Genomic DNA, 16,211 nt, shown 5'->3' with positions numbered 1-16,211 from the left:
ACCCACACACCCTCTCTTTCTTCCTTCCTTTCTGTCTTTCTTTCCTTCGCCTTCCCCATCTCTCTCCTTCGCCTTTGACAATCACCCATATTTCTCTCTCTCTCCCTCTCTCTCTGTCTCTCTCTCACTCTCTGTCGTTCTCTCTCTCTCTCCCTTTCCCCCCCTCTCTCCCTCCCTCTTTCTCACTCTCTGTCTCCCTCTCTCTCTCAGTCTCTCTCCCTCTCTCCCACTCTCTCCCCCCTCTTTCTCTCCCTCTCCCCCCCCCCCCCCTATCCCTCCCTTCCTGCCTATGACTGCTGTAATCCTGAGAGCTGTGTCGTGTTCTGTGTGTCCAGGGCGCCCTCTGGTGGCCTACCGTGGGATCTTGAAGAGGGCTTTGACAGGGTGCATTTCGGCCAGTGGGGGGTCTCCGTCTGCCAGCTCGATGGCCGTGATGCCCAGAGACCAGACGTCACAGCGCACGTCATACGCGTAGTCGTACTGCTGTTCGCACGCTATCACCTGAAGGAGGGAGGGAGAGATGGAGGGAAGGGTTAGGCATCACACCTGGCACCATACAAGTTATCATACTGCTGAAAAGGGGAAAGAAAGAGAGAGGGAGCGAGAGAGACAGAGATATAGAGAGACAGAGAGAGAGGGAGAGAGAGAGAGGGGATGGGAGAGTGAGAGAGAGAGGGCAGCACTTACATGGTCATTTCAAAATCGGAGGTGAGATGTTGAATCAATAGCAGATTGAATCAATATCCTGTTGTATTGTGTATAGTGTGTGTGTGTGTGTGTGTGTGTGTGTGTGTGTGTGTGTGTGTGTGTGTGTGTGTGTGTGTGTGTGTGTGTGTGTGTGTGTGTGTGTGTGTGTGTGTGTGTGTGTGTTGGGTCTGTGTTTGTGTAACACGCTTTATCTTAATAGACTCAATGAGTGGAGCTTAGTCGCCATCGTCAGCAGCTCGTTTCCCCCCAGCAGTGCACTGGGACAGCTGGCTCCCAGCTATTAACCTTCAGCCGACCTCCAGAGCACAGGGACACAACCTGTGTGTGTGTGTGTGTGTGTGTGTGTGTGTGTGTGTGTGTGTGTGTGTGTGTGTGTGTGTGTGTGAGAGAGACACCGACACACAGTCTATAGAGTGCATGGCAGAAGGGCATGGAGAGTGTGTGTGTGTGTGTGTGTGTGTATGTATGTGTGTGTGAGTGTGTGTGTGTGTGTGTGTTTGTGTGTGTGCGCGTGTGTGTGCGTGTGTGTGAGCGAGAGAGACAGAGAGAGAGACACACACACACAGTCTATAGAGGGCATGTCATGAGCTGTTGTGTGTGAGAGAGAATGAGTGTGTGTGTGAGAGAGAGAGAGAGTGAGAGTGTGTGTGTGTGAGAGAGATAGAGACACACAAAGAGTCTATAGAATGCATGGCATGAGCTGTTGTGTGTGTGTGTGTGTGTGTGTGTGTGTGTGTGTGTGTGTGAGAGAGAGAGAAAGAGAGAGAGAGAGAGAGAGAGAGAAAGAGAGAGAGAGAGAGTCTTTAGAGTAGGGGTAAGCAAGTAACTAGGGCTGTGGGCCAGTATTTTTCCTCGCCACTTGGTGGCGGGCCAGAGTCTGTGTTAGTGCCTATTTAGACGCTGCGATAGGTGCCCTTACGTGTCCTCACAAAAACTAGGCCTACATGGAGAATGGATAGGTTTACTAAAAATTACTAATGATAATAAACCATCTGAATGAGCCCATTGGTGGTCTGTTTGAATAATTGAATTATATTAATGAACTCTATGATGTCTTTGTCAAAAAGTCTGAAGAGGAAAGTTGACAACCAAAACAGAGCCTATACAGGGGAATGGAAAGACAATGTTGCGTTCATCTTACCCGGTTTCACTAATGGAAAGCCGATGTGTCTCATATGCAACAAAGTTGTCACGGTTTGCAAAACATAAACCTATGTTTTTTTGAACGCAATAATCTTGTTGCAACACTTCTGTTGGGCTGAAGTTCAGTCAAAGACGAGTGATGAAATTAAGAATGCAAATCATGGTGCCCTGGTGTTCTCTCTCATATCTGCTTAGCATCAGCTTGCCTAATTCGTGAGCCTGTCAACCGGGGAAAAAAACACTGCGATAGGAGTCCCTACGTGACCTCGCAACAACTAGGCCTACATGGAGAATGGAGCCTGTCCCGAGGCCGCCTGTTGCCGACCCATGCTTTAGAGTGTATGGCTTGAGGTGTTGTATGTGTGTGTGCGCTGATAGAACTCTGTCTGAGGCTTTGATCCAAGGTCAGGTTTGCAGATACTCAGGAACTCGGGAAAGTGTCCAACAGAAGAAATAGGTTTAATTAGCGTCACAGGACAATCCATTCGCATGGTGCACGATAGGTTTCTTTCAAAGTACTGAGCAAAGGCTCACATCTTTTATACAGTACAATTTACATGTAAACAATGACATATGGGATATGGGAGGGGAAAGGTGTGTCTAGAGGTATGTATCAGTTTTTGATTGGATGATTGATAATTAGGACTTTGACCCTGATTTAATCACATTGAATACCAAAAGGTCAGGAAGCCAGCTTGAGCACATCAACCCAGTGAAATCTAACAGTGCGTGTGTGTGAGAGAGTGAGTGAGTCTATAGAGACATGTGGCATTAGGGCATGAAGTGTTAGCATAAGGAGCCCTGACCTCTGGTGCCATCCAGAAGGGTGTGCCCACTGAAGTGTTCCGTCTCAGGCGGGCATTGGTGAGCTGGGCAGATACACCTGAGAGAGAGAGAGAGAGAGAGAGAGAGAGAGAGAGAGAGAGAGAGAGAGAGAGAGGGGGTCAGTACACACCCGCACACGCACATGCACACGCACATGCACACGCACACGCACACGCACATGCAAACACAACCACGCATGCACACACACACACTCACACACACACACACACACACACACACACACACACACACACACGATAAAGAGGAGGGAAGAGGATAAACACACAGACCCACACAAATACAGAGACACACGCAAACACATACACACACCTCTGAGAGAAAGAGGAGGGACGCACATATACAAGCACACCCACACACACACACACACACACACACACACACACACCTCTGAGAGAAAGAGGAGAGACGCACATATACACGCACACGCACACACACACACGCATCTGAGAGACAGAGGGGAGGGACACACACACACAGACACACACATCTGAGAGAGGAAGGAGGGATTATGTTTGAATATGTGTGTGTGTTCATCTGTGTAGCTAGCATGGAGGAAACACGCTTGCCTTAGGCTAGCCAGCATCATTTAGCATAACAGCTCTTGCTTGCGTTTCATATGCAAAATGACAAAATAACGCTATTAAAATGAGCACTGATAGCCTTGGGCTAAACAACACTATTTAAATGAGTACTGATAGCCTTGAGCTTAACAACACTATTTAAATGAGTACTGATAGCCTTGAGCTAAGCCCATACACTACATAAGGTACAAACATGGGGTGTTGAGCTGGGAATATCAGGGTGACGGTATCAAAAGGATTTTCCTGGGCACACCCGACCCCACCAGCAGTGTCTCTGATGTGGTGTCTATTTTCACACAAACACACACAATCACACGCACACACACACACACACACACACACACACACACACACACAATCACACACACACACACACACACACACACATACATAACATAACATATGTTCAGGGGAGCATTAAACTGAAGTGCTACTATCTATATTACATTATACTGATAGTACAGAAATATTGTTCTTGGGTTGATGTAATATGTGTGGCCAAAGTGTGGCAAAAAAAAACAAACAAAAAAAAAGTTAAAAATGTGCCATTACCAAAGTCCACCAGCTTGACACCACCGTCTGTGGTCAAGAGGATGTTGTTGCCCTTGACATCACGATGGATTATTCGGTTGTTGTGGAGATGCTGGAGACCCTGGGGTGCCGAGAAGACGAGACAGGACAAGGGCTTTAAGAGGCAGGGGGCAGAAGCCAATGTGGACACAATTACTGCTGATTACTGGCAGCTCTGTCCCGGGATCAGGATGTGTGTGTGTGTGTGTGTGTGTGTGTGTATGTGTGTGTGTGTGTGTCTTTGTCCCGGGATCAGGATGTGTGTGCATCGCTACGTGGGCGTGCAGGACTAAACATGTTTAATCCACGAGAACCCCCAACCCCCCCCACCCACGCCTGCAATTAAGGGGTTGATTGGTCAGTGTTTCTGTGTTTCTGTGTGTGTGTGTGTGTCTGACTGTCTGTCTGTGTGAGTCTGTGTGCGCGTGCATGTATATGTTTGTGTGCTATGTGTGTGTCTGTGTTATGTGTGTGTGTGTGTGTGTCTGTGTCTTACCAGCAGTGCCCCACATAAGATGTATGCGATAATGGGCTCCTCCAGATGCTTGCCACGAATAATCATACCCTTTGCCAACTCTGTGACTGAACCTCCGTTACACAACTACACAGTAGGAGAGAGAGAGAAAGTGAGAGTGTGTGTGACAGAGAGAGAGAGAGAGAGAGTGAGAGAGTGTGAGAGTGTGAGAGTGAGATAGTGTGGGAGTGAGATAGAGAGAGTGAGAGAGTGTGAGAGTGAGATAGAGAGAGTGAGAGAGAGTGAGAATGAGAGAGAGAGAATGGCGTGGCAGAAGGGATCCAGGGAGACAGAGTAAGAGATGGTGTGAGTGTGTCAAAGAAACATACATCATATCATTTCAAAGGTTTTGAGAGTCTTTATACCAAAACAAACAGGAAACCAAACAAACAAACAAAAAACACTTCCTCTACCCACCTCCAGGACCAGCCACAGCTGCCCGCCAGAGAGGTTGTCTGTCTTGTAGAACATGCCGAAAAACTTGACCACATTGGGGTGGTTGGACAGGGAGCTGAGAATGGTGTACTCGGCCTCGATCTCCTCATCCACGTCCTGTTGTGGGGGACAGTGTGGAACATACTCTTCACTGGCGTCTTTTGTACAACTTGCAGAAGAATCACACTTGTAGTACACTAACCTTATAGTACACTTATCATAATTACACTTATAGTACACTAACCTTATAGTACACTCATCAGAATTACACTTATAGTACAGTCATCTTATTGCACACTAAGTATAATATGGAGTGTTATGGAGGGCTATGACTGTGGTCATCCCAGAGAGTGTTACCTAGAACATTTAAAAGTTCTTTAACTGTTGGTTCTAACACTGCACTCATTGCATGAGCGGAGAACCTATTTGAATAGTCCGTAGAAGATGTACGATGTTCCTAATCCCACGTTAATTGTTCAGGGTACTTTAGTAATCAATCAATGACGTAAGGCTTTGAATGCAATGTCTTTGTGTGTGTGTGCGTGTGTGTGTGTGTGTGTGTCTAAGTGAGAGAGAGAGAGAAAGAGAGAGAGAGAGAAAGAAAGAGCAAGATAACAGATAGAGAAGAAATAGATAAGAGAGAGAAATACACACACACACACACACATATATATATATAGTGAGAAAGGCACTGACTGATAGGCTATATCAATAATGAACAGGAGAAGGGAAGCATCTGACATCAACATGTTCAAAAAGTGAGGAAGACGAAGAGGAGGGAGAGGAAGAGCTACTTACTCTGCCATGATGGCCGGAGTTCTGGCAGGAGTAAGCAAGGAAAGCAGGGAGAAAAAAAGCACAGTAAGACACACACACAAACACACACGCACATGCACACAAATACACACACACCCAAACACACACAGACACAGACACAGACACAGACACAGACACAGACACAGACACAGACACAGACACAGACACAGACACAGACACAGACACAGACACATGCACACAAACACACAAACACACAAACACACACACAAACACACACACACACACACACACACACACACACACACACAGACACACCACACACACACGCACGCTTAGACATAGCAATCCATGGAATAGCTGAGTTTCCATGAGCAGGAGGACAGATGTTCTAAAGGGATGTCTCTCTGAGACAGGAGAAGCTTCAGAGCTCATCAAGACAGTCCTCAGAGGTAACAAGAAGAAGAATAGACAGCAGTCGTTCCCCAAAGAGTAGTGCATGGAACCTAGAATGTTCCACACGGTCTGTGGGTACGAGAAGGAACCCAGATCACATGAGGGAGGAATACACGAGGCCTAGTGCATACTAGACCAGAGTCCATACTAGTCCATAGAAATAGAATGCGTAGAGTAACCATTTTGAAAAGCGACTGGCGTGATGAACGGCTCCGATCAAGTGGGAAGTACACGGAAGAATGTGGTTCATGTCTACTCCTTACAGTTCCGTGGATCAGCCTGTAAGTGTGTGTTGTCTCTGGAATCATTCTTCTGTGTGTGTAAATGTGTGTGTGTGTGTGTGTGTGTGTGTGCCGGTGTTAATGTGTGTGTGTTTGTTTGTGTTTATGTGTGTGTGTGTGTGTGTGTGTGTCTCTCTGTGTGTGTGTTTGTGTGGCTTTACGTTGATGGGGTCCAGGACTTTAACGGCGGCTTGACTCCCATCCCTGCGGTTGTTGACTCGGTAGACTTTGCCGTAGGTGCCTTTGCCGATGGTCTCCACGATGTCCCAGTCAGAGGACGGGTCAGCCAGAGCCTCCAGCCCGATCATGCTGGACTTGTAGGGGTACAGCCCATACAGAGACCTCCTGCAGGGGAGAGCACAGAAGAAGGGGGAGAGGGGGAGATGGAAGGAGAGGATATGGAAGAGAGGAGAGGATGAAAGGAGGGAGAAAGAAAAGGGAGAGGGGGAGACAAAATGAGAAAGATAGAATAGAAAGGTGGAGGAGAGAGATAGAATAGAGAGGAGGAGGAGAGAGAGATAATAGAGGGAAGTAGAGAGAGATAGAATAGAGAGGAGGAGAGAGTGAGAAGAAATAAAAGGAGCAGAGAAAGACAAAATAGAAAAAGGAGAGAAGGGGATCAGATAGAGGAGAGGAAGAGGGGATGACGAAAATAAGGATAGGGAGAGGGGCAGAGAGAAAAGAGAAAATGTAAGACCTGCATCTTGAGACTAGATTCAGAGGTTAACAGCCAAGCCATCCTACAGGTGTTTAACACGAGTCATGAGACATGAGACACGAGACATGAGACATGAGACGAGTCATGAGACATGAGACATGAGACGAGTCATGAGACATGAGACATGAGACATGAGACGAGTCATGAGTCATGAGGTTGTATGCTCACATGTGATTACAGGAACTTACTGTCTCTGTTGCATATAGTTCCCCATCATCTTTGTGTTTGGATGAATAAAAACTGGGCCCGAAAATCATAAATAAAATAACTGCTTTTCTGACAGGTGTCGTATTACCTGCTGCACCACGAAAGAAAGTTGTATATTTAGAAAGCGATATAAAATATCTGTGAATGTCAGAATGTGCTGACAAACTCAAACAAGCACACACACACACACACACACACACATACACACACACACACACGCGCACTTATTGAATCTGTATTTTCACATGCATGTACAGAAGTACACAAATTCTGTTCAACTCTTCTACTGCACTAGTAGAAGACTTAAAACTGCATCAAACATGCTTTTCCACATGTAAGAAATACACCATACACACACCTATAGAGAGAGACACACACACAGCACCACAAACAGGCCCGCACACAAACACACACACGTATACAGTATTTTCACATTGGTATGAAGTTCCATGACATCCGTGCACCTTTCACACAGCTGAATGCACATTGAGGCAGGGACCATGAAGTCAGCTCAAAAACAGAGAACAAAACAGTTCAGACTAACTGTCAGTTAGTCTTACTGCCACCCCCCCCCCCCCCCCAACCACCGCCACATAGCTAGTAGTAGTATAGTACAGACTAGCACTCGTATCTCAAGAGCACTCAGAGCCAGTGCCCACACACACACACACACACACACACACACACACACACACTAACACACACGCACACACGCACACACACACACACACACACACACAAACACACTAACACACTTAAACACACTTACACACATGCACACACACACACACTAACACACACAGCTCCGGTCAGCTCTGTGGGCTGAATAAGGTAGTGGTGGCGGCGTGCCACTGTGCCTGAGCTCAGAAGCACCTCCACTGCCAACAGGAGCTACTTAACAGGTTTACAGCCCAGGCACAAAACCAGCATGCACTGACTGCAAACGTAGTGTACAAACACACACACACACACACACACACACACACACACACATACAGACACAGACACACTCACACCCATAAAGCACAAGCACACACTTGCCCAAGTGTGCACACACACACACACACACACACACACACACACACACACACACACACACACACACACACACACGCAGACGCACAAGCAAGTAAAGCTGAGCACACGCTCCAGCCAGAGCCAAACGCACTGTACTCACAATTTACACTGAGCCATCCTGCTGCCAAAAGCACTGCACACACACCACTCAGCTTCTCTGATTCATAAGGTCAGGGTAAACAAATGCAACTATGGTAAACAAACAAACAAACACAACACGAAGCAGACTCGTGTCCAGTGAGAGTTCTGCAGCGGCCCGGCTCTGTCCTCGCGCGAGACGCACACAGGAGGAAGGAAAAGGGAAGAGATCCGGTCAGCGCTCCTGCTAAGAATGCACTAATCTGCTCACCGGCGACTGGATTAGCAGCAGATTAGCTCCCTGCCACCACCAGCACGCCACCAACGCCCTCCCTCGCACCCAACCAGAGCCCCCCATGGTGTTTCTTTACAAGGGATGGGTCAGGTGGACCCATAATGATCCTTCATGAAGCTGAAGATGCGGCGGTGCGGAGCTGAGCGGTTTGTGTGTGTATGTGAGTGTGTGTATGTGAGTGTGTGTGTGTGTGTGTGTGTGTGTGTGTGTGTGTGTGTGTGTGTGTGTGTGTGTGTGTGTGTGTGTGTGTGTGTGTGTGTGTGTGTGTGTGTGTGTGTGTGTGTGTGTGTGCTGAGCCCTGTGCATGATCTGCCCACAATTCCCCCCGAGGACTCCTGAGAAGGCACCTGTTGGCAGGGGAACGCTCACTGGAGCGCAGCAAAGCTGTACAGGGCCCTGTCCACGTTAGCCAAGGGTGAGAGAAAAACAAGGTCTTTAAAATGGAAGCTCTTCAGCACGGGACACAAAACTTAAACAAGGAAGCACAAGCTTAAGGAGGAGTATAGTGACCATTTATCCTGAAAGTGTCCCTTTGTTGGTCACATTGTTGGCGTTGACTAGGGGTTCTTTGACGCTTGTCTTGTGAAAGAAATTAAATCCAAAAAGGTCCGTGTAGAGTTCCAAGTGGTTTGGTTTATTAACAGAATGGAGGTTACAACTGGTCTGCAAATCAAATTAATAAAGGTTTAAAGCATAAAGAGCAGCGAGGCCTATCCTCGCCAACAAGCCAGCAAATTATCCCAGCGCAAGGTCAAAAGCTGTGTGCTCCTAGTCATTCTTAGAAAATAGAAATTAAAGCAAGCATTAAAATAACGTATAAAATAAATACAGAAATGGCTCCTTCTAGCTGTCACTTAGACACAGATCAGCGGTGATAAGACAAGAAGGGAGAAGGAGAGAGAGAGACACACACACACACACTCACACACGCTTAGACACAGATCAGCGGTGATGAGACAAGAAGGGAGAAGGAGAGAGACACACACACACACACGCATGCTTGGACACAGATCAGCGGTGAAGTGGACGATAAGGGAGAAGGTGAGACTGAGAAACGACCTGAGCTGGTCTGGTCTCAAACCCTGGGCCTCAAGGGCAGTCAGGCCTATGCAGCACACAGACGTTAATACAGGTGTCACACACACACACACACACACATGTAGGCGCACACACATACACAGAGGAATGGAACACCACCCCTAACCTCAATCCTGACCCTCTCTGTCTCCCTGTGCAACACCATTCCTCACAGAAATAACAAGACAGTCCTCTAGTTTGGTACATTATGTCCGACACCATCCTCATTCATGAAGTGCAGTTTCACAAATCAAGATTGAGACTGGAGTAATCTTCACAAGAGACAGTTGAGATTGCGCGCAGTATGTGTGTATGTGTGTGTGTGTGTGTGTGTGTGTGTGTGTGCTCACACCCTAGCCACGACAACAACACAGAACAAAACAGGAATTATTGTCAGCTAGTCGTACTGCCCCCCCCTCCCTCCAGCTCTGTCAGATGTCTAATACTCTTACATCAAGTGGACTTAGATAGGTAGACTCACCCACAATGAAAGTCTACAGAGCCATGATTTACCTTCATAAAGAGAGAGGGGGGTTACCACAAGAGTTTACAACACAACAACAACATCAAACACACACACATACACACTCCAGAAGATTACCAAAACACAAAGTTAGGGGCCTTCAACACATCACAACACACACACACACACACACACACACACACACACACACACACACACACACACACACACACACACACACACACACACACACACACACACAAAAGACGATAACCAATACACTCACTTAGGGGCCTACAACACAAGAACACACACACATACATTTATACATTTAGCAAAGTGAAGCTCAGTAGGCCAACAGCAAACAGGAATAATGTATTAACACATGGGAGCATTCCATCTGTCGTTCCCTCTGACAGATCAGATCTTTTTTCCCCCCATCCGCTTGTGTTTACTTTGTCACACCTGATGCATGGAAGCAGTCACACACACACACACACACACACACACACACACACACACACACAAACGCTGGGTGACCCTGGGAGGGAGGGACACATTTATTCTGCCCACCTGGAGGGCTCATGGGCGGGGGGAGGGAGAGGAAAATCTCAAATGATCCTGGAATCTCTCCCTCTCCCCTCCCTCTCTCACTCCCCCTCCCTCTCTCACTTTCTTGGCCCTCTGTCCCTCTCTGTCTGCCCTCTCTCGCTCTCCCTCTCTCTCCCCCTCTCTGCCCTCTCTCTCTCTCCCTCTATCTCTCTCTTCCCATCTCTCTGCCCTTTCTCTCTCTCCCTCTCTCCCCCTCTCTCTGCCCTCTCGCTCTCTCCCTCTACCTCTCTCTCTCTCTCTCTCTTCCTCTACCTCTCTCAACCCTATCTCTCCCTCTCTCTCCCCCTCCCTCTCTCACTACTCACTCTCTCCCTCTCTCTCCCCCTCTCTCTGCCCTCTCTTAACCCCGTTCATCTGCCACTCTCTCCTTCCTATCACTCTCTGTCTTTTCTTTACTCTATCTATCCCCTCTTCACTTGCTACCCTCTCTCTTCACCCTCACTCTACCCCCCCCACTCTGTCTACTCTCTTTATATTCACCCCTCCATTCTCCTTTCTTTCGATATCTGTCCTGATCTTCTACCTCCCCCTAACTCTTACTCCTTTCGATCTCACTCTATTTTTCACCCTCAGTCCTTTCTCTCTCTCTTTCCCTGCTCTCACACACTCTCTCTTCCTTTCTCCATCCCTCTCCTTTTCTCTCTCTCCCCCTCTCTCTCCTTCCCTCTCCTTCTCTCTATCTCTCTCCATCCCTCTCCCTCTTCTTCTCTCTCTCCCTCTCCTTCCTATATCTCTCTTCCTCTCTCAATTCCTCTCCCCCCTCTCTCTCCTTCTCTCTCCCTCTCCTTCTCTCTCTTTCTTTCTCTCTCTCCCTCCCTCTCCCTCTCCCTCTCCACTGAGACATATAAAAGTAATGGGTTGTAACTGAGGCAGACTGAGCGATGCTTTGACATGCCAGGCACCTGATGGATGCTTCATCCCTCTCCATTTTTCTGTGACGTAAACACGCTGAATGGCTGACTGATGACCTTGAACTTGTCCTTAACTGTTTCAAATGTTGGGATGACTGAGGAGTGTCCAAAGAGACCCCCATCATCAAAGAGGTAGCCCAGAGACATGAGCAACCAGCGAAAGACATTTTGTAATACAAAAAAAACATCTGGCGTATGACAGGAAGGGGATGCTTGCAAAACAATCTGTCTTAGACTGGATGATTATTCAAACAGCAGTCTTGAGCTTGTGTGTATGTTCTCTTTGAAGGTCTTATATATAGTTTTTGTTTAAAAAAAAAAAAAACTTGCTTGTATATTCATCCTTGTAAGCACAGATGGATATGCACACTGTTTTCCAGTATTTCTGTGGATTGTAGTTCATATTGTTGTCTGTTTCAGGGCAATGGAGGACATCTTTACCCCTTCCTGTTCAAACCAATGACTGATAAAACTTGAAACTAAGGGCTTTTGTGTGCGCAGGGGGTCAAGTTCCTTGAGGGCACGACCCAGCAGTGGTCGCTACCACCACCTGATAGCCACGGACAGATATTAGCTTTCACCGGTTGCTGGTAGCAAGCGGCAGCAACAACAAAAGCAGCAACACACACAGAGGGTCCTGTCTATTTTCCCTTCAAAGACACATTAAAGTAGACAAATCAGGATCTACCAGGGAAACTTGTCATGTTCCATAACAATTAGCTATGCAGACTTCTTCACTACTGTTGTGATTAAAAATAGCCCCAAACAGACAAAACAAACATTAGCCACTGCAGTTGCACAAACACTAAGCCATTGTAGTTTGCGTGCATCAATCAAATCACTCAGAATATCATAAAGAGCAACTAAAAGGCTTTCCTTCACTCATTAAAATGTGTTTTTAAACTGAAAAGGTTCAGGATGACCATCCCCTCCAGAGACCATAAGTCTCTCAAAACTGGAATAAAATAAAATTAATAATTGAACTTTCTACGATAATAAAAAAGCCAACCTACCTGTCTTTAAAAAGCAGGTGATTCCCTGTCAGGTACTCCAGATCAGACTGTGTGTGTGTGTGGAGCACTAACGTGGCCTCAGGGAAATACATGCTAATGCTAATCTGGCTAAATTATTCATTCACTTGCATTGTGCCACATGATACACCTTTAAATATTCAGGCACCAGATGTAACCAGTCATAATGGAGGCTGATATTAGTCTCTCGGGTTACACAGGTAACCAGGAAGTGGGTTTGTTGGAGTCTGGGGGGTTCACATTACTGTCATTATTGCCTGCCATCGCACTCTCTGCCTGCCTGCCTGCCTGCCTGTCTGTTAGAGCCGCGCTTGTATTTGACTCCTGGGTTAGTTTGGGTTGTGGTTTAAGACACTGAAATGCAACATCTGTTTTGTATCCGTGGTTACAAAGACAGTCCGTGCGTTCCGATCTTAAGAGAGCTCTCTTGACTCCTCCTCTTGACTCCTCGACTCCCCGATGCCCAGTCAGTGACGAGAGATCAAGAGACTGTTCATTTTCAACATTCGGGACACTCTAATCAGAGAGGATGTGGCATCATCATGCTGTGTGTACGTATCTGCTCGCACTAGCGCGCTCTGTCAGACTGCAGTATGTGGTGCCGTCACTCTGTGCGTTAGCAAGCACATTGTTAGCAAGCACGTTGTTAGCAAGCGAGCAATCATAATAAGCTACTGACATCGACATGGCTAACGTATACCTCCCTAACGAATTCAGACAATTCTTTGTTAATCAATCACAGCATAATTGCCCCCGCTAGTCAAGCGAAAAGTGTCCGATTAAAAGTGCACTAACGGGCTATTCCCGGGTGGTAAAATAGCCCTTTGTACAGTCCCAGGTGGGGGGATAGCCAGCTGCTTAGCATAACTGCCATTCAGAACCAATGGTAATGCTACCAAGCTAGGCTAGCTAGGTATGCTAACTGTCGGTATACATCGTGAATAACCACCAAAATACTCATGTCACTGGCTTTAATTTGAGAATGGCATGTTATTAGTACATTTAATATCAGTGCAGTTGTTTAATTACTGCTGATATGTACATTTACGGTCTGTAGCCTTGTGGTCTTCTGACTCTGCTATCATAGCCACCGTAACCATTATGTCCGCCATTGTTTTCGAAATAAAACGAAAATCTCTGGTTGGGAATGGCGCAAAGAGTTATGGGTAATAAATGCCGCCATTAGGGCATCAAGGAAGCTCAGACCCTCTCTTGAAAAACGACCGTTATGTGACGTATTTCAAGGAGTCGGACAAAAGCGGAACTGAAGGTTTAAGAGCAATGGGACACTCCTTGCTCTCTTGATAGGAAGGAAGGAAGAAAGGAAGGAAGGAGGCATTTTAAGACCTTTGGAATGGGGGGAGTGTTTGGGATCTGACACAATTCGCCTTATTTCCCTCGCGGCCATTTTGAAAACGATATTCGATATTCCATTTAATATGGAGAATGGGCTCTGTGCTATTGCCATATCAGGGTCCGTAGGCATATTACTGCGTTATGTATGTTTGCCTTAAGACTCCCGGTTACTACTGTCTGTCGAATTAGCTTATTTGCCGTTTGGTGTTACACGTGCTTGATGTTTGACTGTGTTAGGAAAGTCTTTGACTCAGTAGTTTGTCATAGTGTCAAAGTAAGGGAATTTCAACTGGCTTCGCTAGGCTAGTTTAAGACGCTAATATCTCGTTAGCGATGTAGCAATTCTTCCCATCTGTTGCATCTAACTTAGCTACCTTGACCATGTAGGCCAGGGGATCTCATTCTTTCTGATGGAGGGAAATGCCCTCGCTCTCATACTTGCCCTGTAACTCTCTCTCTTTCTGACTGCAAAAGCATTGTTATTCACAAGATCATCCCGGTTAGAGAAATGTCAACAGACTTAGCCGCGAACATCTTGTTAGCGATGTAGCAATTCCTCCCATCTGTTGCATCTAACTTAGCTACCTTGAACGTGTAGGGGATCTCATTCTTTCTCAAGGAGGGAAATGCCCTCTCTCTCTCTTTCTGACTGCAAAAGCACTGTTATTTACAAGATCATCCCGGTTAGATAAAAAAGATGCCAAGAATCACCTGCCATTTTACATATTCTTGACTTATTCGTGCAAGCAATTCTGACAGTATAACTTAGCTGCCATTTTCCAGCTAACCAAGTAAATAAACATGATGCTGACGGTGAGTTGCAAAAAATGATGTATTAATGCCGCGTTTATAAGTGGCAAGGGCAGAAGATATGTGGTCCATTATAAATAATCTTTTAATGCCGCGATAATAAGGGGCAAGGGCAGAAGATATGTGCTCCATTTTCAGTCCATCATTACTCTTCGTATCGTAGAGAACAGTGACGTGCAGTGAGGTTCGTAGCTGGTGAGGCACAGAAACCGGAAGTGATTACGTAATTTTGAGCTCTAGTTGTTTAAAAATGTATATAATGTATACATACATGTATATATGTCTATGGTTTTAAAATTGTCATCTGATCAGAACTGAAAAAACATTACGTTTTATTGTCTAATACCATTATTTTTAAACGATTGTTTTTTTATTGTATTATGATGAGTTATTAATAAGATATTAATAGTTACAAGCTAGAGTATGTAGCCCTCCACCAATGATATGGCTCATTTCATTTTGTCTGGAGAAAATATAACTACGTTGGTGGGATGCTAATTTAAATGACCATTTACCCAACTTGGACACTTTTTTGAAAAAACAATTACATATTTATTTACACAACATATTAAAAAGCAAACAGTTAAACACTGCATAGCATACATTGCACACAATACCAACATGTTCTACTGGCCAGTATAATTTATAGTTGGTGCACTTTCGTTGGAGCTCGTAAATAAAAGTAATCCACTCACGACTTCCCTGTTCAGTGGAAATAGGTTGTCCTCTTCTCCCACGATCATCCTTGAGCGAATGCAGTCAGTGGCTAGTTTAGCTCACCTAGTCTGCTCACAACTTCAAGCCAACTGTCCTGTAGAAGCAGCCTTTAGCGTGGTTCGTGTTGCGCATGTAGTCCTGTTCGGAAACGTGAAACACTCCAATGCAAATGTCAATACATTCTGTCCCGTCATTTGAAGCAAAACTTTTGGCTCCGGCATTGGTCTCACATTATTTATCATTTCACATTTAATTTCACGTTTGGATTGAAAGTCCAGTTTTGAGATCTGCTTCAGCTTAGCAATACGATGTTCCATTTTCGCCGTCAAGTAGAAGTGTAGAAGTAGTCCAACCGCCGTCGAACCTATACCCGACAAGTGCGCTCTCGCTCGCCTCCTTACCAGAGGCAGTGGTACTGCCTGCCTCCCCTAAGGGATTTTTCAATGAGTTTTGAGCTCGACTCAAAGGTTCTACGCTTGCGCACGCATGCGTAAAAACTAGTTTGGAGTGATTGCGCAATCACATAGACACCAATGCATCGACCGCACGTC

General features: G+C 46.1%; 1 protein-coding gene across 1 annotated transcript in view; it reads right to left on the bottom strand.

Moving 5' to 3' along the window:
* Window positions 1–7,240, bottom strand: part of myo3b (myosin IIIB) — a gene marked incomplete at both ends in the record, with an annotated part of 156,523 nt that extends 149,283 nt beyond the window's left edge. Inside the window, 7 exons of the mRNA XM_080839760.1 lie at window positions 356–501; window positions 2,658–2,734; window positions 3,831–3,930; window positions 4,345–4,449; window positions 4,780–4,914; window positions 6,470–6,653; window positions 7,215–7,240. Of these exons, the coding sequence (XP_080695886.1) occupies window positions 356–501; window positions 2,658–2,734; window positions 3,831–3,930; window positions 4,345–4,449; window positions 4,780–4,914; window positions 6,470–6,653; window positions 7,215–7,240 (773 nt within the window). The remainder of the gene's footprint in view (window positions 1–355; window positions 502–2,657; window positions 2,735–3,830; window positions 3,931–4,344; window positions 4,450–4,779; window positions 4,915–6,469; window positions 6,654–7,214) is intronic.
* Between the last annotated feature and the right edge of the window lie 8,971 nt (window positions 7,241–16,211).

The sequence above is a fragment of the Sprattus sprattus genome, assembly GCF_963457725.1.
Source record: "Sprattus sprattus genome assembly, chromosome: 5".
Classification (NCBI taxonomy): domain Eukaryota; kingdom Metazoa; phylum Chordata; class Actinopteri; order Clupeiformes; family Clupeidae; genus Sprattus; species Sprattus sprattus.
Note: the sequence above shows the minus strand (reverse complement) of the source record. Positions and strands in the feature narration are given on the sequence as shown.